Source organism: Sprattus sprattus, assembly GCF_963457725.1.
Source record: "Sprattus sprattus genome assembly, chromosome: 19".
Classification (NCBI taxonomy): Eukaryota; Metazoa; Chordata; class Actinopteri; order Clupeiformes; family Clupeidae; genus Sprattus; species Sprattus sprattus.
Window position 1 is genome coordinate 8,540,458 of NC_137917.1, and position 22,176 is coordinate 8,562,633.

The 22,176-nt window shown below is 42.0% G+C and overlaps 3 protein-coding genes across 3 annotated transcripts; 1 reads left to right on the forward strand and 2 right to left on the reverse strand.

The window, feature by feature from the left end:
* On the forward strand, positions 1-7,727 carry LOC308380444 (CUB domain-containing protein 1-like; the record flags this gene model as incomplete). The annotated part of the gene is made up of 9 exons (XM_080857785.1): positions 1-85; positions 1,808-2,005; positions 2,822-3,178; positions 3,292-3,675; positions 5,143-5,340; positions 5,483-5,848; positions 6,232-6,588; positions 6,887-6,974; positions 7,235-7,727. The coding sequence occupies 9 exons, from the start codon at positions 1-3 to the stop codon at positions 7,725-7,727; spliced, it is 2,526 nt and encodes an 841-aa protein (XP_080713911.1).
* A 1,745-nt stretch (positions 7,728-9,472) lies between these two features.
* Positions 9,473-11,055, reverse strand: clec3ba (C-type lectin domain family 3, member Ba; the record flags this gene model as incomplete). Its single annotated transcript, XM_080857542.1, has 3 exons — positions 9,473-10,181; positions 10,566-10,664; positions 10,959-11,055. The coding sequence occupies 3 exons, from the start codon at positions 11,053-11,055 to the stop codon at positions 9,784-9,786; spliced, it is 594 nt and encodes a 197-aa protein (XP_080713668.1). The 3' UTR covers positions 9,473-9,783.
* A 2,834-nt stretch (positions 11,056-13,889) lies between these two features.
* fez2a (fasciculation and elongation protein zeta 2a) lies at positions 13,890-21,951 on the reverse strand (the record flags this gene model as incomplete). The annotated part of the gene is made up of 9 exons (XM_080858431.1): positions 13,890-14,755; positions 16,185-16,250; positions 16,586-16,661; positions 16,845-16,925; positions 17,387-17,658; positions 18,139-18,271; positions 18,449-18,565; positions 20,336-20,444; positions 21,644-21,951. 9 exons carry the CDS (start codon positions 21,949-21,951, stop codon positions 14,739-14,741), a joined length of 1,179 nt encoding a protein of 392 aa, XP_080714557.1. The 3' UTR covers positions 13,890-14,738.
* Positions 21,952-22,176: the final 225 nt, after the last annotated feature.

Here is a 22,176-nt window from a genome sequence, read left to right on the forward strand (position 1 = left end):
ATGAAAGAACTTCCGCGAGTTTTAAGGGCAGCCTGCTTTATGTTTTTGTTTGGAATATTTGCATCCCCTGTCTGGAGTTTAACAGGTAAGCGGTGACGCCGATATTAACTTTCATAACGTAGTGCCTATATATAACATATCCAAACTGCTCACATAGTCCTAGAAATCTCAACAGAGGAAATCTACAGACATTTAAATAGCCAAAATAACGTTTTTGGTTGTCTGAAAGCCAGTAATGTGAAACTATGCCGAATTCTAAGATGTCCACCCAGCATAAACAACCAGAGCTGTTTGTAGGCTAAATTAAACTAGCTGGTTCATCTTTATTATTGATGATTAGATCACTCACGTTACCATGTGTCTGGCCTGTATACTGTCCAGACAACCCTTAAACAACAACCTATCCTCTCCTAAACACAAGTAGCATATTATTTTGGGAAAAGACTAAATGTAGACAGGCTCTTTCTATGACACAATGTAGGCCTGTATATTAATGATACCATCATATTTCATTTTGTATGTGGGAGGTTTGGCATTAAATATTTCGGAGAAGCCTTCATAGCCCATCTGTGTGGAAGACACCCATCTTAAATGCATGTGATAGGCCTAGATGGTTTCTGTTTAGCTGGTTTGTGTAGATATGTTATGTTTTTTTTTCACTTTGTGCATTCACCAGCAAGTGTGTGCCTGTAAATGTCACCATGTCCATACGATCTGGACATTTGCTTCTGTGGTTATAATCATCCACTGGTGTGTCTCAAACCCGCGTCAAACCAGACTAATGATATGGTCCAAAAACTTAGTTTATTGTGGTTTGCACTGCGTCAGCAAACAGTGGCAGATGTCCTCTTGTGTGCCAGGCAAGGGCCTCAGCTCCATTGGCTTCATTCACACAAAATGATATCTTCACATATCCACCAAAATCTTCTTTAAACTTTCCAGATCCTCACACATCCATTGACATGGTTCATACTGGATACCCATACATAAGGCAGCACTCTCTCTCTCACTCTCTCTCTCTCTCATACACACACAAACTCTATCTCTCACACACACACACACCCCCCTTTATTTCATTAGTTAGATACATTTAGTAAGATTACGTATTGTGTGTTTTATTTCTGATAATTTTGTGAATAAATGCTTTGATTTGTATATGCTGGTTTATGCTGTTGCATGAGAATGAATGCTGCTGACCTCTTCTATTCAGAACTCCTAAGACCTTCAACCTTTACCCGCTATTTATATGGTTATTTTGGTTGTATTTAATTATTAACCAGAGTTCCAAATAGATAGTGTAATATATTTTATGAGACTTATATACGAGATTGATCTTTATTTTGACCACTATGGTTGACCCTACACTTTGTGTGTTACCCCCATATGTTCATTATTATTGATCTTCTATTGTGTGGAATGGTTAATGCTTGTCCAATCAGTTGAGGCAAAAATAAGGAAGCAAAAAAGGAAGTACATGGGAAACAAAGGGCATCTTTATTTGGGCTTTTGTTTAGACTGTGTGAGAGGCTTTGTCATAAAGTTATCACAGGTGTGTCGCATATGGATTATCACTGTCATACAAAACATTACTGTCATAAAACTTACACTCATACAAACTTCACAAGTCTCAGCCCATTTCAGCTTCTATGGGTGAATAAGCGCTTCTGCAGAATGAAGTAGTCCAGATCCGGCACCGGCATGACCGCATCTGGCACTTGATGTCACTGTTAACTGTAGCCTGCTTCTTCCAGCTGTTTCTTTGTGTTGTTCCTCACTCACAAGATGTCTACTGTTCTCTCTCCTGCAGTGACTGTTGACCCCGGCACTGTGGTCAGTATCAACAGGACTGATACATCGGAATCAAAATGTACGGTGTGTGTTGGAGGGGACGACAAGAGTTTTTGCCAGCCAGGGGCAGTCCTGAGAGACGCCGGCAGTGTCTCCGTGACATTCACCTGCACAGAACCCTGGGATGTCTTCATTGTGGAGATCATGAAGGTTATTGGTGAGTGGATGTAGCCAAAAGATGTATTGTACTAATTTTTATTCAATGGAAATTATATTAAACCAAGCAATTCATTATTGTGAGGGTTGTGCATTTTAAGCCTTTCTGCAGTAAAATGTACTTAATGAAGATTAAGTGTAGGCCACATGTTTCACGCTATTGTTCATCTCCACAGAAGTACTTAAAGGCACAATATGCAACAATTATGCTTCAGGATTAGGGTTAGGATAAGCAGTTTAACCTTAAAATAACAGCCTAAAAAAAATTGGGGCGCTACAATGACTTTTAATATGGAGAATTGCGTCCGTGCCAATGGCATAGCAGGGTCGATAGGCATATAACTGCCTTCTGTAGTTTTGCCTGCCGATGCCCGCCGACCTGACTTTGATTACCTTCTGCTGATCTAGTAAGTAGCTTATTTGCCGTCTTGCTTAGTCTTGTGTTGCACATGATTGATGTTTGACTGTGTAAGGACAGTCGTTGAGTAATTAGTTTGTCATAATGTCAAAGTCAGCACATTTCAAGAGATTTCGTTAGTTTTAGCTGCTAGCATACCTTTAGCGAATAGCTATTAATCCTTAATGCACCTTTAACTTGTACAATGAATCATAAAGAGGGTTGTGCAGCCTAAGTCAAAGTAAAATGTAGAGTGTGCTTACATATTATTGACATATTAATAAACATGAAGGGTTGGCCAAGTGTTTCACGCTAATGTTGAGATCCCCAGAATTACTTAACTTAGTATAAGGTGTAATACAATAACTGCTTTCAGTAGCAACTACTTAAGCAGATACCCTGTGCCTCACTGTCTTTTAGAATGTAAAACAAAGCCCTGCAGGTATACTGTCATGCCAGTGGATTCCCAGCCTCTCTCTGACTTTAACCGGACGTTCCACTGGTGTCTGAGGGCTCCTGTCAGGATGACGTTCCACGTGGATTTCAGCAAGAAGGGCCTGACGCAGATTCCCCCCTCAGACACTTGTCCTGACGAGCACACATTCAAACTCGTCGCTCTGGAGACGACGAAGAACGTCCACCTTGGGTCGTTTTGTGCGATAGGCACCATCAACAGGGTCCAAATCCTGAATGGTGGAAAGGTGGTCCTTACAGTGCCTGGCAGGAAGAAGCTGGAGCCCCAAGCTTTCGATGTGTTTTGGGGAGAAGACATCAAATGTGAGTGAGAGGGTGTAAAATAAACTTCCTAATGCGTTCATGTTAGATCTTTAAGGTCTTAAGTGCTGTTTATTATGCATTCTCTGGTTTATAAATGTCCCTGTGTGCTCCAGCGCTCGCCGTTGTCAGTGTAGACCTGCCGAAGGGGCAGTCAACGCAGGAGTTCTTCTCCCCAAACTATCCGTTGAGTTTCCCAGATGATGACCTTATGACGTGGGATTTTGGCGTGCCCCGTTACCACGAAACCACGGTGAAGATCCTGCGCCACATGGAGCCTCGGTGCCGAAAGAAGGAGCCCGGCGTGGAGTACGAGCTCATGTTCAAGCAAAAGCCCATCACGGTGGTGAAAAGGCTGTCGGACTCACAGCTAACAGCGGAGGAGGGTCCCTTTAAGCTCTCGCTGCGGAACTGCGAGATGGACCAGGTGCGCACGCGAGCAGAAGCGCTAGGCCTGGCGCTGCACTTCAGTGTCTCCTCCATCAGGACTGGAAGCGAAGGTGTGTTATCTCTCTCTTCCATAGGCCTGTCTTTCCTTAAGTGATGTTGCACTGTCAGGGTTGGGGAGTAACTAGTAACATGGCACAGAGTTACGTGATTATATTACAAAATAAATGTTTACATCTGTTACAGTTACTGAGAATAAAATACAGAATGTAATTAAATTACAGTTACTAATCAAAATGTTGTTGATTACAAATGTGTTGTATTCGAATATATTATTTGGGGGGAAAAGCTATATGAATATAACATTCATTCTGTTGCTTTGCATCTGTGCTCCATTCATTTGGCAGTGTGCATTCTGAGGGATGTTTTTAATTGGTTCTCTTTTTTGTATTTGAACCGCCCCTCGTCCGCCAATCAAAAAGTAATCGAAAGTAATCACATTGAATTAAGTTGCATTATTTTGATGAAGCAATAAAAATAGATATATTACTGACTACATTTAACAGGGTAACTATAAATCTGTCACTTATTGCATTTCAAAAGTAACCTTCTCAACCCTGGACACTCTTTACAATCTTGCAGGAACACTTTCAAGAACCGTTAGTAGCCTTTTAAGATCTTTGTGGTTAAAGAAAGCGGTCACAATTAATTTGGTTGTTCCCCTATAGACTGTTGAAACTCTGTTAACAACAATTTATGGTTAAGGTTAGGGTTAGGGATTGGGGTAGATGAAGGTGAATTACTACAGGTCATTGCAACACAGATGTTTCTGCTCCTAAACTCTTTGAAATGTTTTTATGTGGTAACATGGCTGACTATGTGTCTACCCCAGTGTATTCCATCCTATACCATGACTATGACTCAAACCCCAGGACATGAATGTGAAAGAAATTCAAAGTGGAGATGAGGAAATTAGTCAGATCTTATGTCGTAATACTGGAAGTCCCTGCTGTCTCTGACTGGTGTTGGGATTCCTGTTGTAACTCTCATATGTGATGCCTATGTGGAAGACACCAAGGAGGACTGAGATTTCATGTTGGACATTATCAGACACCATTGTCTTTGACAACTTGATTTGGGGGTGAGGGGAAGGGGGTGCTGTTATGCCCTGGGGTGGGTACTTGAAAACTCTTTGAGTTCTGATCTAATGTAGTCTAATCTTATCTAATCTCTATCAAGTCTCAGTGGCTAGAATACGTGTTTTGGCTTTGTTTATTATTTTTTACCAGCTAAATACATATTTTCAAAATATTCAAATATGAAACTCAAGAAAATTCGGGTTGTCACATCTACTGAAATGAAATGTGATCCCATTCTGAACTCCCAGGAAATTAACTTTTGATTCAACTTATCATTAACTGTTTCAACACTGAAGTCACTCATTCTTTGCATTTCACAGACTACTCTATCAGACCTGCCCACTGTTAAGAAACATACATTATGTTTGATTTCTGTTTGAATTATGTCATCTTGTCTTGTGTGTGTGTGTGTGTGTGTGTGTGTGTGTGTGTGTTCTCCAGTGTTGTGCGATGTGGACCTTTCTGAGGAGAACAGTCTGTCTCTTCATATTGCGAAAAAGGCGACAGGTTCCACCTGCAAACTGAAATTAGACGGTGTCTCTCAGGAGAGTGTCATTGTACCCCCTGGAAAGAAGTCTACCCTGTCCTTCAAGGATTGCCCAGAGGAAGACCTACTGTTGACTGTCAACAAAACTATAGGTAGCCTATAGGTTGTTTTGTACTGAAGAATACTAGTAATAATGACAGTAACTTAAACAAAAAAAAAGATAGCCACATGATACAATATAGATTAACTTGAACAGAATTCATTTGAAAGCCTGTCATTTCTCTGTTTTAGCAGGCTGTCAGGATCTCCAGGACTGTCCTCCGGTTCCTCTGACAGTTCCAGTGCTTGAGAGATGTCTGCCAGAGTCTCTGAAGACGGTCCACTGGAACATCCAACCCCCAGACCACGGCACAGTAGAGCTGCAGGCCTACACTGGCAAGCTGCGTCAGTCTCTGCCCGGCCAAGAGTGCAACGGCAGTGTCAAATTCAGCGTTGCCGAGAGTGACGGCATGGCCATCGGACGGTTCTGCACCACGGGCTTCATCTCCAAGGTGCAGGTCAAAGGCAACGTGACCGTTAGCGCCTCTCCCAGGAATGACGAGTTCCTGAGTCAGAACTTCCAGACATTCTTCAAGGCCTCCTTCACCAAAAAGATCAGAGGTAGACTGTCTGACTACCACTGTGCATTTGTTGTAAATACGTTTAATTGAATGTTTTAGTAGACTACATTGTATCAGTATATGTGCTTGATTAAATTCTAATCCATGATTAGTATCGCTAACATGTTGCCCTACATGTTGAGTCATAGGAATATAGACAGTAAATGTAAGTAGTATTTTGAATGTTTGTGCATGAACTACTCATCATGGTGATGATTGAATTTAAGTTAATGGCTTAAGCAATACAATAGCATATGTCTTTACATGCTGTGTTTCTCTAGGGGTGTATTATTGCCTTCTCATTACACGTCTTAGCCAATCAGATTTGTTTAATTAATGGCACTAACGTTGAGCACCACCTGTGATGTCTCTTCATGTACACAGAGGACTACATATTCCACATCAGTCCTGAGAAAGAAAAGAAAAATCTTCTGGCGTCTCCCGGGTGGCCGGGCGGGATGAAGGCCTCCTCCACGGCCTCCTGGATCACCCACTTCGCTCCCAGGCTGGACGCCCACCTGTCCTTCACCATGGTCACCCAGCCCAAGTGCAGCCAACGCCACACGGGCATCCAGGTGCAGACGCTGGGCTCCCAGGAGGAGATGTACAGCCGCAGGGAGGATGAGGATGGCGACAGCGAGATAGTCATCCCCGAGAGCTTCTACCTCAACGTGTCCAACTGTCTGCCTGAGACGGGGTCCTTTAGCGTGATGGGGGAGATCACTCTGATGAAACCAAGAAGTACGTGAACGTGGCTGTGATTTGCTTTTCCACTCCTTCCGTGTTATTGTTGGCTATGATTGATTATACAAGGATGTTTATATTATTATTTTAATTGGTGCCGTTATGATGTAAGTATTGTTTTCATTGTAATTATTTACTTACTTGGTACTGATATTTACTATAAAAAAATACAACAATCTCTGTGTTATATTCATATGCATATCATGGAATAATTTGTTTATCTTCTGACACGTTGACAGAAGTGGAAATGGCAGTTAAGTAAGTCTGTGGCCTGTGTTTGATGTGTGCTCCACAGGAATCCTCCTTCCCGTCATCCTGGGTGTGGTGGGAGCTCTGCTCCTGGGGATGATCATCGCTTTGGTGGCAGTCTGTGTTGTGATCAGGTGAGGACCTCTTCTGCATATAAATTAGCTTTGCACACCTTTAGAAAAAGTGTTTACATAACTGCAGCACGGCTTGTGGTTGTAAGTTATACCGTATGGATATCTATGGATCTGTCATACATATTCATAGTCATAGTCATCCTCAAATAATGCCTTTCCTTTGCACTTACGGTAAGATGCTTAGTGTATTTCATTGTGACCATGAAGTTGTATTTAATCGCATCTAACCTCATGAAATACTCATGTTGAATGCTGAGCAGGAAGAAGAAGAAGCAGATGGCCCACGAGGTGTCCATCTACAACCCCAACGGCCACAGCTTCCTGCCAGGACTCCATGGGATGCCCAAAACCATTGAGGACGATGACGCACACATCTACGACTACATCGAGGACACACTGGTATACGGCCACCTTCTACGTGATGAACTGGACATGGACCAGTACGGGGCACCTGCCGTGGATACCTACCAGCCCTTCAATGGGCCCACCGAGACCACAGCCCTCAAAGACACCGAGCCCCTTAAGGAGCCCAGCGGGGAGGGGGAGATGGAGGTGGGAGAGTACAGGCCGTTCATACCCCCCACTGAGTCCGCACCGCCAGCGTCCGAAACAGACACCTCTCAGGAGGACACAAACTCTCCAAAAGATCTGAGACTGGTGGAGAATGACCTTTACTCTGTGGGCAGGGATGGGGAGCGCTCTCCTGCACCCCTCACTCCGTGCTCAGAAGCCCTGCAGGCCCCAGTCTTTTGACGAAGCTGACTGGGGGACTGAGAGCGAGACTCAGAGTGTGGGGATGAAACGGGCCTTTTGCTCTCTGTTCGCGGGGTTAACGTCACAGCGCGTTGAGTCACGTTGGAAACTGCGTGTGCGCAGGAAACTTGAGAGGGCGAGCGCGCATGCCTGGGCCTGACACCCGAGGACGTAACCTCTTTGTGAGTTTCGACAAGTCACAGACATTTTTTTGTTTAATTGTTTGGCCTAGGGAGTTTTTCTAGGTTTTCTAGCTTGATCAAATGGACTGAATGTAGGAGTTAAGCCATATATTTGTAAAGCCATGAATTTTAAACCACCTCAAAAGTTCTGTTTATGCTTTTTAAATTTGTTTGGTTATGTGCCTGTATGTTTGAGGCTGAGGAACAGACTTTTATCTTCAATGCTCTGATCTTTAAAACGCCACTGAAATTAGCCAGACAGATTTCTACACTACACATAAAGAAGAAGTTCCTTTTTTAGTATAAATGTGATTGATGTTCATTTTAATGTGTGTGACAATTATGTGAAACTATTCTGTATGTGTTATGCATGTAATTTACATTTAGGTTTCAGTTTTAGTGTTTAGAACGTTTGTGACCTTTTTAATTGTGCAATGTGCCTAAATATCCTGTTTTGTGTTAACGTCAACATCTCCAGGATCAATTCCTTTTCATTACCTCTCTACAACAGACTGGAAGTCAAACCAGAGAGGCCACACAAGTTCAGGTTTTCCAAACTCATTTAATATTATGACTACCATGAATAGGAGCTTTAGTCATAGCATAAGGCTACACGCTGACTCCTGACTCAATAGAGTCCTTGAATGCTGTTTGAATTTGTTAGTCATCTGTTTCCTCAAAGGGGCACTGAGCACACACACACACACACTCACACACACACACACACACACACACACACACACTCACTCACTCAGCTCTCAAAGAGGTGTGTTATTTCAACCACCTCAAAGAAGTTCTCCACCCCAAAGATAAGAATCTGTTGTCACTTCAGGATAGCCAAGGAAAAGAATAAATCATGTTTATTTGTTACACACTCCATTAAGGAAGAGAGGCCTCTGCTTAGTGTTACATTAGTTATGCAGGACATGATGGGGAGAGAGAGAGACGCATTCTCCAGAAATGAGGTCAGATTTTTAACAGCAGCTGGATTGTGCCATATCAGATTATGTGCAACTCAGTTCAAGCCTGATGTTGCATAACTGTGTATGGGGGCAAGTTTAGTTATGGATGGGCAGACTGAGAGAATTCCATTCTGCTGGAAAGCAAGTTCATTTTTTTTATGCACAATAAAATGATCTGGAACATTGGGTTTTGGAAGGTTCTGGAACTGATAGCTTTCACATGGTAGCTCACTCAAAATGTCCTTCTTTTAAAATGTTTTAGTTTTTGTTTTAAAGCTCAAAGCTTTAATTGATACTGTGAGTTGACTTAAATGCACAAGACCAATTAAAACCTATATAAAAAAAACATATTTTTTCTCTTTTTGTATGCTTTTACCTGTATTGGACAATTATTATGGACAGCTTACCCAGCAAAACAAATATGCCTTGCTGTAATGCCATTTTATTGAAGGTGTAAGTAACATCAGACATGTAACATATCTTTTGTTAAAACACAAATATATTGAAGAAGTCGTCATGCTAGATGTTCTCCTCATAATAAAAGAGAAATTGCATGCAGATAGATCCTTCTGATTCCCTTGTGACATAATTACTTCCCAGTCTATGGTCTGCGCTAGGTTATGTTCTGCATCCCCTCCCATAATTCAGTACTGTCTCCATCACCTCCCCAAGCATGTACCCTCTCAGTCCATCTTCATCTGTTGGATCACTCTGACCCCTGAGCCCTAACAGTCATCCAATCTACTGTATATTCTTCACAATCAAATAAAGGTGAAGCAAAAGAAACGCGAGTTTTAACAAACAATATACCATGCTTGGACTCTACATATTTTCTATGCACCAATACTGATAATATATGGAGTTGTGGTGGTTAAATCGGTGAGCAGTCGTGTTAGTGGTGGCCTGCTAAGGTCACACTATATTAAACTCGCAGACAAACGGTCTTTCAGCGCGGCAGCTCTCGTCAAACCATCTCCCGGTGGTGGGTGAGAGGGTGGCGCAGTTTTGGGAGCGGCCCCCGTCCGGCTGGTGGGTGATCTCTGTCTCCCAGTTTTTAAATCGCAACGCAGAGCCGCTCTGGTCAAACCAGTCTCCTTCTGTGACCATGTCATTGATGCCCACCCAGATGTGCTCTTCCGGTCCGATGGTCTCACCGGCATACTGGTGAAGTTTGTCGTTCTCAGCGCCGGACAGTGGGGTACTGAGGACCCCGCCCTTGGTCATACAGTCGTCGTTGGCGGCATGGAAGTTCTTCTTTGTCGCATCTGCTAAAAAGCACTTGCCAGGGACCTTGATACCCTTCAGACAAACTGCAGGATGTGAAGGCATGACATCAACGTGCATGAACACCTTTGTATCAAGACTGTGCTCCCTTGTACCAATATAATGTATGATGTTCTTTGTGTTGTTGTATTGTCACTAAGCATAAATTAAAATAAAAAAGACTGTGCTGCCATCCCTTGAACTCTGTTGCACATCCTCCTAGCCTCTCTCATTAACAAATGTGACATGTGGGTATGTGTTGGTACTAATGCAGCCCAATACTGTGGGAATACGTAAACCTCTTTCGGGATGACCACGTGGAGTCAACTGTTTGCAATATTATAAATAACTTAAGAAAGAATCAAATTACTGCAGAAATAACTATGACCATTTATTTGTTCATTATCTGTATTGCCTGATAAAACACATACCTGTCTGTAGGGCTTGTTTCTCCTTCAGCAGGTGCAGCTCCTGTACTATGTTAGCAACCTGCTTTTTCAGCTCCTCAATTGCTGCTGAATTAGAACCATCTATAGAGAATTTAATGTATTGTGAGACGACGTTACGGTGGTAAAATGTGTTAATGTTAAAAAATGAATCTCGACTGAAAGTAAAAGCTAAAAAATGACCATTCCCCATTCAGAAAAAAATCTTACTTTTTGTTGTAAAGTAAAATATTGAAAATGTGCTTACAGGACAGACCTTGTCAGACGGACTGGATCCTCTTATAAACGCTCTGAGAACGTCAGTTAGATTTATATCACAAAATGGCAGATGCTGATGTATTGCAAGTCTGACCAATTTGACAAATCTGTGTATCATACCTTTCTTTCCATCATTTTTTGAGGACTGCTGGAGAGATGGCTGCGTCACGCAGAGGAGGCTAATGATGATAAGCAACCTCATGTTCCTGATATGCATAGTCTGGTCCGCAGGAAAATACAATCCCTTAAAACTGTTCGAGCCACAACACAAGGGACTTGATTCTTCAAAAGTCCGAGAGGTGCTTCTGTCAAGTCTAAACCAGCGTTATGAGCCATACCAACCACAAGAGACACTATTTAGACCCGTAGTAACACAGGAATGTGTTCAGAGTTTAGAACAACGCAATAGTGTTCACTCACGCCGCTAAGAAAATATGCAAAGCATTTCACTTCAGCTTGGCCTGTAGTCAAAGAACTAGTTGCACATATGGTTTGATCATACAGTTTTGAAAATTGGAAAAAGACGTCTAATTGGTGTCTTGAGTTGGAGCCATCATCGGATACACAATAGAGAAGGTCTTTTCTTTATGGAATGTCAAAAAGGTTTCTGCTCTTTTGGGGTCAGTTTAGTTAACGTTTTTGCAAGCCTACATTATACAGTTGATAATGACTAGCTCAGTTATCACCTCAGGTTCAAGTGGTATTGTTGTAGTTGATATGTTCTCTCTTGGCAGTGCTAAAATCACCAGCAAATAAAAAGCAGCACTTATTATTTTCTGGCTGATCTGGCACAAAATGTGTTTGATCTTAGGCAACTATGATCTCAAATTGATATCAAAATGTACTCAGCTATGGCCACTAGTATAAACACTGGGCTAACTACTGTTCCACGACTCCCGAAACTCTTTTTGTCTGGAATCATTTCAAACCTTTCTTCCTCTTTTTTTTTTCTGGACCACAGCAGCCAGGAGCATTGGTGGGAACACAGTCCACATCTGGTTTCTCTCAGCAGCAGTGATTTCCACTGAAACGTGGCGGGCCTTGCATAATTACGCAAATGACCTGAAAAGGGGCAGTTTGAGGTAGAACCCTTTACAAAGGTTAATCAGGGGGCATCTGCACCCAAGCGCTTTGCTTTGATAGATTGCAGTTTGTAATGTTACCACAGAACATTTATTCTCCTTAAGACCTACTACACACTGTCCAGCCAGGGTTGCTGACTCCCACATGAACCACATCAGGACTGGACACATGCCAGTGTGCACACATTAGTGGTGAAAGTGAGTGTGGATTTAATCCTCACTTTGGATATATTTCTCAGTGTCTGAAGGTGTATCCATTTTTTAAATAAATAAATACCTTTTTTAATAAATATCTTTTTTAAATTTTTTCCCAAACTGAAACTGTGGGAGGAGTTCCTCACAGGAGTAAAAAAAACGGCTGGAAAAGGTTTTGTGGATTTGGGATTATTCTGTTCATTAGCAATGAGAATTAAAAAAAAGCACCACCAACCACATCAAGAAGGTCAGAGAAATGTTTTTTTTTTATTGCAATTCAGTTGAAATTATGTTTTGGTTTTACACTGAAAAATGCAGCAGTTCAATCGTTTTAGCAAGTCAACAAACCTTAAAAGAACAGTGTAAACAAAGACATTAAAGAAACAGTGACGCACTGCCAAATATAAATACAAATAAAAATGACACCAATAGACATAAGTGCACCACATGCCTGAGTTAATGCTGTCCAACTGACTGTATCTAACCAAGCATTTCATGTTACCAATACAGAACCATGACTAAGTTGATTTTACAGTTAGGACTGTGTTTTCGGAGAGTGTTGTTGACAAACCACCAAGTAAGAGAGTGTTCAAAATGATAGTCATGAAAAGATGGTAGTGACTCAACAACACTTTCAGGAAACACAACCCAAATGAGCACCTCATCCAGCTACTGCAATACAGTTAAAGCTGCAGTAAGCAGTATTAGCGTTACTTGCTCAATTCTGATGGGCTCTGCCACAGTAGGAGTCCATCTTCCCTTCCTTATTTGTTGTGCAGGCAAAGTAACTGGCAGGGTAGGATAGGTCCATCTTAGTGGACGTTTCCTCACGGCTTCAACCCTCGGACCTTTGCCGATAACAGCCCAGGAGAGTTCAGGTACCTTTCCTTTCCCTCTAAGTATCTGTTTGTTGTTATTGCAACCAGAATGTAGAGCCAGCTAGCTTCAGTGTCGCAAAGCTAATCACTCTCAGCAGTTGTTGTCTCTCAGTCTGATACTGAACATTTTGACAGATTTTGGTGCTCTCGATGGGCTAGCTATCTAACCATAACATGAATTTACTGTGGGTTGAGACACACAGAAGGAACAGTGCACAGAAAGTGAGCATAATATTTACATATGCATCCTATATGTACACACAGACACATCTATTCTGTACATTCCCACAGACATCCCATTATGTCCTATATGCCCCCTGTTTAGACATAAGGCTGCATGGATGCTTGTGCACATAATCAATCATTTCAATTAACTGTTACCAAACTACCTAATCAATACTCAATCCTTAGGATTGGAACTGCAACACCCCAAAGACCCAGACCAGATAGAGAACCACAGGATCTCCATTAGACTGCCTGATACTCAAGACTGTGGGATGGTAATACTGTCTCTAGAAACACCTGTTCCGCTCCACTTTGTACAGCAGCTGACTGAAAAGGATTGTGAACTGTTTTGATTCTGTGCTCACCGGATCAGAACCAGCTCTGTGCCAGACAGATCCTCTACATTCCACACCTTAAGTTCCACTTATTCCACTGACAGTCTCACTTATCAAGCAGCGTCTGTGGGGATATCTTATAATATATTTTTACAATGTTAAATCAGATTTTTACAATCCAAATTTCTTATTAAAATATATATGTAAATATATTACAGTTTTCTAACAGTTTCATATGTCTTCACACTGCTGTTAATTGAATGATCTCCACAACTCTGCAGGAGAGATCAGCAAAATGCAATCAATCAAATATAATGTTTAACAAATCAAGCTGTATGGTTCCTATGCCCCAGATAGTCACAACAAGAGTGATCTTTTCATTTTGACCAAAGACACTGACAGAGTGTGGAATCTACCATGCCATAATGTGACTGGTGAATGTTGTCTGCATCTCTCTGAGGTATCCAAAAAAATTACAGTTTGGACTAACGCATATAATCACTTAGCAAATTGGCTGGCTATAAGCCTGCAGTGAGGCTAACATAGTCTCACATGGCCAGACATAATTCTGCCACTTCGCTATGACAGCATGCTTCTGGAAACTTGTTGAAACTTTGGTAGTGGATGATGACCAAATCTGTTACTGACACTCATAAGCCTACAATCAATCTTAACAAAACTCCCATTGCACTTTCCTGTTTCAATGAACACCCATACTTTTAGCTACAACACCATTGGTATTTCAAACTCAATTGTTAACATTAATTGGTCTCACCCACAATGAAACCAAAGTTGTCCTTAGTTATCTGCATACATGCATGTACTCAGTACTGTTAAATAACTGTGTCTTATGAGCTAAAAGCAACATTTTACTGACTGCTTGACTCATGCAGTAAATGCCAAAATATATTATGGGTGTTTAGTGCAAAATGCGAAGCTGAAAATGTCAGCCCACAATGACGCTTTGAAATCTGCACAGTACCATTTAAAAACACAGTGCACTGGTGGGTACACTGTAGTACATATGCAAAAGACAGAGAAAATAAAAACACAATGAACCCTTAAGGGAAGGCAAAATATCATGCATATATAAATAAGGAAAACACATGTATGCTACTATTCACAGTGGATGAAAAACTCAATCCAGAGTCTTTTGTTCTGATGGACTTGTGGGAATTCTTCTGTTTATGTGGGGCAGAGCACTGCAAAAAGAAGTGGAAAGTGAATAAGTGAAAAGCATGAATAAAAGAAACCCAAGCAGACTGTAGCCCAACTACACTAGAGGGAGAACAAACCATTTAGGAGTTTATACTTGGAATCCTCATTCTGCCATAAAATACCTAAAATCTCATGCTTAAATCCCTAAACAAACAAATGTTTTCCATTACAAAATTACCCCAAATATACCTCTGTGACTAATGTGGGTTATATAATGCCTATTTATGTAATTTGTAAAAGACAGCTGCAACCAGAAAATGACTGCATAGTTAGAATAGACAAATGCCTGTTTGCAGATGATAACTGTGTGTGTGCATGTGTGTTGATGTGTATATGTATGTGTGTGCATCTGGCAGAGACCTATGTGTGTGTGTGTTGATGTTTCTTGAGTGGAAACCTTTGCGTGACTAATCTAAATGAGTAAACAATATCACCTGAATGTGTGCTACCCACTGAATAACTTTTAAACAATCTGTTAAATTGTTCCAACTTAATAAATCAAAAATGGGCCAATTCACAATACAAAACAAATAAAGGTACCAGCATGGTAGAGAGGTCGGGAGTGAGTGAGTATTGGGAGGACGGAACAGGCAAGCTGTGAGGGACCAATACGTTATAATGGAATCATAGGCATTTTAAGACACATCAAGGACTACATTTGCTTATCCAGGCAACTCTCTAAAACATGGTGTCAAACCCAGGAAGTCAGTGTAAAAGCAAGGGACAAAAAGCCATACTCTGGCTTTAAAGCACTTGGATTAGCTGAGGGATCCTATAAGCATAGTCTACTGCTAAAAGACCAGGAGGGACAAGGAAGTGAGTTAGCTTGTCAAGAATTGACTTCAACCAACACAGGTGTTGTGATGGTGGCGAAAGGAAGTGACGCCAGCCACAGGACGTGACACAGCACATAGGGTGGGGCTTTATGAATGCACTACGGCAAAGTGGCAGTGAAGGAGTGCTCTATCTATGAAGATGGATGCAACACACACACACTCACGCACGCACACAGACACAAACACTCACACACACATACAGAAAGAGAGCCGCATCCACACTTCCCACAAACCTCTCTGTCCGTCTGCTCACACCAAAGCTAGCATGGACAACGTGGCCAGAAGAAGAAAGAGGAGGAAGAAAATAAAAGGCAGGAAAGAGGAAGGCAACAGATAAGACACAAGCTTCGCCAGCAGGTCCAGCCAGCACTTACTCTCCAGGAGGGTACTGGTACATGATGCCTCAAACACCAATAGGCATACATTATAACCAGCAATACATGCAGATATAGCTATGATAGGCTATATTTATGAAAGGCTTAAGGTTAACATAAGTCCTGTGTCAAAGGAAAACATTAAATGTAGAGTATAGAGTCATCATACATTGAGATGTGATTCATAAAGCAGGTGGACTTACCTTTGAGGATGTAGTCTGTTAGGAGACTTGGCACTTTATCGCTGTCGTCCCTCATGGCCTGAAGAACTGCACAAGAAGAGTTAGACACTGAGTAAGATCCTGTTGTAGTCCATACACATCACAGTAGAGTACAGTTCTCACAGTACAGTTATTAAGACAGAAATTATTTCAGAATTAAATTGAAAGATGCTTGATTATTTCTTTATGCTTTAATATTTTTTGATTAATTAATTGGTTTTAGGTATGCTTCATCAATATAATGATAATATGAGAGTTTATTATTATTATTTGATTGTTTTTACTTTAGCCTTTAACTGTTTTTCCTTGAATGTTTTGTAAGTCGCTTTGGACAAAAGCGTCTGCTTAGTACTGAAACTATAACTATGCTAAAGGATGCTCACTTTTAGTAAGAATCTGAAGGTCTTCTACTGATGGAGGCCCTCCTTTCCTCTCATAAGGTATTACTGTGGTCAGATACTGAAAAAGCCAAACACAAAAAGTGTGATGAAGCAAGAGAGATAGATAAGGGGCATACAAATAGAAGAACAGAAAAACAATAAATAAAACCTTCTCTTGTGTCAAGAGCCAAAACAGGTTTGGATAATTACGAGGAAAAAGGAAAGACAGAACAGAATGATAGGAATTAAATAATATAGCCACCTGTTTTTCCCCGCCCCCAGTCCCAAAAGTTTGTCGGAAACCATTTTGAATGGCAGAAGAGATTCCCTCCATGCTGAAGCGCTGAGGCAAGAGCAGACACCAGAAGAATGGAGACACACGAAAGGGAAAGAGAGGGGGAGAGCCAGCGGGAGGGAGAAATAGAGGGACAGACAGGAGATGGAAGAGGCATAGAGGTACAGTAGAAGCAGAGAGACAGAAAGATACAGGCTTTAAGGATAAGGACCTTTGCTTTCAGCATATACACGGCCTGGAGTGCTCAGTAAGCTGAACACAGTTCCTGAGCATGTCCCTAGATGCCCTCCACCACCAGAAATAAGTTTATACACAGGAAAGCATTCACAAGATACAGCAGACAACAGCAAAAAGCACTGGGCATTGTGGAGTAAAAAAGACATTTGAATTCAGTTTCAGAGAGCCCAGCAGAAAGTCAGAGAGAAAAAGTACAGAGGCGTAAAAAGCACAGAGTGTTCCCTGAGCAGTTTTACTTTTTCTTGCCGTGTCATGTCTGCGAGCAAACTCACTGTTCCGGGCACGACTGTACGCTCAGAGCGGTTGGGCGGTGTCGCAACGCTTCCCTTCAGCTTCTTCTTTTTCCTCAAGAGCTCTCTGTGCTCCTTCTGTCGGTTCTGCACGTCGATGAGAACCGAGATGAAGCAGTTCTTCACCTCCTTATCGAAGTCCAGCTCGTCGCGCAGGGCCAGCTGCTGCACCAGCTCCTCCGAGAAGCGCCGGATAGCCGTCTCCACCTCCTCCAGCAGCTCGTTCAGCTCAGAGAGGGACAGGGTCCGCACTCCTGTACAGGGAGGGAGAGATGGAGAGAGAGACAGAGGGAGAGAGGGAGGGAGAGAGAGAGGAGGGAGTGAGGAGAGAAAGGGAGGGAGAGAAAGAGGAGGGAGTGAGGAGAGAAATGGAGCGAGAGACAGAGGAGAGAGAAAGAGAGGGGAAAGGGAAAGAGAGAGGAAGCGACAGAGAGGGACAGGGAGAGAAGGAGAGAGAAAAGAGCAAGGGAGGGTGGTTGAGTGAAAGAGACATTAGGTAAAAGAGAAAAGGAGGAGACAAAGAACGCATGAGAGAAAAGCAGGTGAAACACAAAGGATAGCAACAAGGGCAAGATGATGCAACTGTGTACAAAGCTATGCATGAAAACAACACCTTAAGTGTTACAGGGACCCAAGTACACACACTTTTGTCAACATCCTGAAGAGATGAGAACAGGACACACACACTCAAACACACACACACACCCTGATGGAGGTGAACAGGGAGTACTCACGCTCCTCGTAGCTGTGGCTAGTGCTGGATCTGTGTAATTCCAGAGAGAGGAGAGCTAGGTCGGACTGAGATGGGTTCTGCTCAGCATCCAGGTCTGGAGACTCCTGCATCATCTCCTCTATCTCCTCAATTACCTGAAACACGCACACACATACACACATAATACATCTAAAACGGAACTTTTTCAATTCAACAAAGATACATTATGTTCCTAATTCTTGCTTTTGGACCAAGAGCTAACTTAGTCGTTTAATATCTCCAGAACCAAACTTCTGTTCTATGCCCCGTGGGTACTGGTTCTGCATAAATACCTGTTCTGCAGTGAAAAATGGTTCTTCATTGATGCAGGAGACAATGATGGAGTGCATGTCCATCTGTTCTCTCAGTTCCTCATCGTCTGATAGGTCTAGGTTCACATTATCCACCCTCTGCCAGAGAGAGAGAAAGAGAGAGAGACATAGAGAGAAAAGTGTGAGAGATACACAGAAACAGAGATAGATGTGCGAGGTCTGTGCTCTGTCCTTGTCCTGTTATTTTGTTTGTCTCCCTTGTGTTGTCACGTGTTCTTTGTTCCTGTGTTTGTTTACCTTTTTCCCTCATGTCTGACTCCTCACGCCCTGCCCTAGATCATCTGCCCATTCTGTTTCTTAAGCTGAATTCACACAGAGCCTAGTTTCACTGAATCGGGTTCATTTTTCACATGAATCGAATCTTTTAATTTCGTAAGGACGGAGACTGGTAACGAGAGATCTGCGTAAGGACCGACACAGCCGATTGTGATGAACCGGCTGTAGTACATACCCCACGCCTGTTGGTGCCGCTTTAGCGCTGCTACAGACAACTGAAAAAAACGTGACAAACGTAGAAGAAAAAGACTACACAGCACACGGTAAAGGAGCACAGCACACGGATAAACACATTACACAAGACATTCAAGCTCCAATTAGCAACATTACATTATGGTGGTTAATAAAATCAGTGGTCAGACTAAAGGTTATGCGGAAATGAATTCTATTTTCTATTGATAATAAAGAGTTTGGACATGACATGTCTGTCTTCCCATTTCCCATGAGGCTTTGCTCCAACCATTTTAACTTCAATTTATGAACAAAAAAGCAAATTTAATCGCTGGCCAATTTATATTTGTGGTAATGAAAGTTATGTAATGTCTGAATAAAAAGAATTAGATCAAGATAGGAGGCTAAACAAAAATCAGTAGGCTGTATTAATGAGAGTGAGTTCGAGACACACCATGAGTGAGTTGTAGAGCGACAACAAGTGTTTTATATATTCGTTGGAGATCGCATGTGGATCACGTGGAACAATGACGTCATCAGGTTGCGTGAATCCGTGCACACGGACACCAGCCCCCGTACCGATTCAAATCTACTCACTTTCTACCCTCGATTCGAATCGTTGCAGATACCGTGTGCGGATAGAGAGTGTTCGTCTACATGATACTGTATTCTGAACAGCACGGACGCAGACAAACTAGACTTCGTCTGAATTGGGCTTTAGTTCGCCTCCCTTGTGTTGTCACGTGTTCTTCGGTTTTGTGTTTGTTTAACTTTTGTTTCCTCGTGTCTGACTCTTCACGTCACTTCCCTTCATTGTCTGCCCCGCCTTGATTGTTTTCACATGTCCCTTGTCATCCATGGTGTATATAGTCTGTGTATCCTTGTTACTTGTTGCATTCTCGTCATTTCATGTCAAGCGTTTGTTCATTGTGTTTTTCCCTGTGTTCCTAGCCATAGTTAATGATTCCAACTGTATTAAGTTACTTGTGTTTACGACCTCGGACTGTACATTGACTCTTCTCCTGCCTATTCCCTGTTTTGATTTGTTTGCCTGCTTTAGGACTGCCTACCTGTGTACCAAATCCAGTAAAACGTTTACCCTTCACTCTACTACTGTGTTCTGAGTCGTGGGTTTGAGTTCTGCACACCACTTTCAATTCGTAAGAAGATGTATACAGAGACATGCCAGATAAGTGACCCAAGCCCTGAGAGGGAAACAAACCATGAAGACAAACAGCATTGAGACAACAGAGACATAAGAGACTCCCAAAATGACCAATTTTGGTCATGGTAAAACACTAGGAAACAGAAATGCAAAATGTTTCTGAAAATTTCAGACAGATTTGTGCATGTATTCAAAATAAGGAATTGAGATTGCTAGGGTAGGCACAGTACACTCACAGACTTTTCATCCAGATTTAGTGTGGGGAGATGGAGGGAGCGAGTCCGAGACTGAGACCAGTCCACTGGCATGATGTTCCCGTAGTTGTCCGTCAGAGCATTCCAAATCCTGTTAAAGAGGGGGAAAAATGCCAATTTTTCTTTCATGTGCAGCTTCCTTTTTAAATCTATCATCAAATTCTGGGTATATTTCATCACCACAAACACTCAGATTTTTGTGATTTAATGCCGATTATCTCCACATACACATTTCAATGGTGGGATAGACGTTATAAAACTGCTTAACTTTTTTTCATCTTTCTTAATCCACCAGAAAATACATCTATGGGGCAGAGATGCTGCCAACACTGAATAGGCTTCTTCCCTATATGGTCCTTGTTTTGGGCTTCTTTCACAGTCATTGGGAAGGAGGTCAGAGTCAGAGATTGAATAGGTCAGAAGTTCATCCCTCAACCACTATAACAAGCTTTATTCACCCTAAGATTATAAGATCAAGAGAGGCAGTCATAAAGCAATTCAATATGATCCCAAGTTTTCAACTTTTCACTTATTTTTTGGCTCTTTATTTTGAAATAATTGTGGATATCCGAATAAGTGAAATTTATTGAAATATTCTTTTAAATATATGGAAACAAAGAACTAAAATATATATATATATTAAAAACGTGCCCACATTAGTTTGAAATGATAATGGGCAAACTGAATTCTTATCTGAGGGCAATCTGGGATTCATTCACTGTTAATGCCAATATTATGGTTTTTGTGAGCTAACCATATGTTGCTGGATGTTGTTGCCTGTAAACAAACCTCACTGCCAAGTCGACACGAAACCACGTGACCACCGATGATTGCATAGAAAATGAACCAAACAGGCTGTTGAGGTAATGTTAAGATAGCGTGTGTTTACTCTAAATTTGATATTTGACCGCAAACGGCGGTGCTTCCGGTATTTGTACCACAGTAAATGGAACACCAAATGAAAGCACAAAAGCCACATTGACATTTTATTACCGCTCTCGCTTGAGATTGCAAGCGTTCCCTGAGATAACATTATCGCAAGGAAAAATGTGTTGGAGGCGGTGCTTCATTATAGACACTCGCTTAATAACAATGTAGCCTAACTGCAACCACTATGTAACAAAGGGGCTTATTACAGCCCGATACGAAATCCATACAAAAATAGGTTTCAGTTCTCGTTTTTCCTCTTCTGTCAACTCAGTGAAGTCAACTGAGTGAGGCTATTTGCCACGGGGCAGTTTTTCATGTAACCTAACGTTTCCTTTATGTATCTGGGCTAGCGTGACTTACTCATCATTCTTCAGGATAGTTTCCTCTGTGATTGGCCTCACGGGTGCTATATTTTCCGTCTTGGTGTTGTAATTTCGGAAACACACTGTCAACTTCTCGTCGAAATCGTTCACCAGGTCCTCCATCGATTTAAAACTACCGATTTCCCCGGAGAAACCGTTATCGAGCTCCGGAAAGTCTTCTAAGAGCCCTGTGACATCCTGCACGTTGAGATTAACTATGTCCAGCTGGTGATCCTTCCCGGACACCGGTTTAAATTCGTTAAAATCCTGCCACTCATCATCGAAGTGTGCTAAAGGCGCCGCCATAGCTGCAGCGCGACTCACCCGTCGGCCCTAATAAATGATGCATGTAGCGCTGGAATGTTCAGCTAGCTAGGGCATCCTCTCATGGTGTCATAACGGAGTGCGCCCCCTCCTTCACGCCCATTCAATGGGGCTAAATGCAGACTACATGGTTAGGCTACTCTCCTGTGGGTCTCAGTTTGTATAACCTAAAAGCAACCATCCCTTTTTGGGCAGCAGTTATTACAG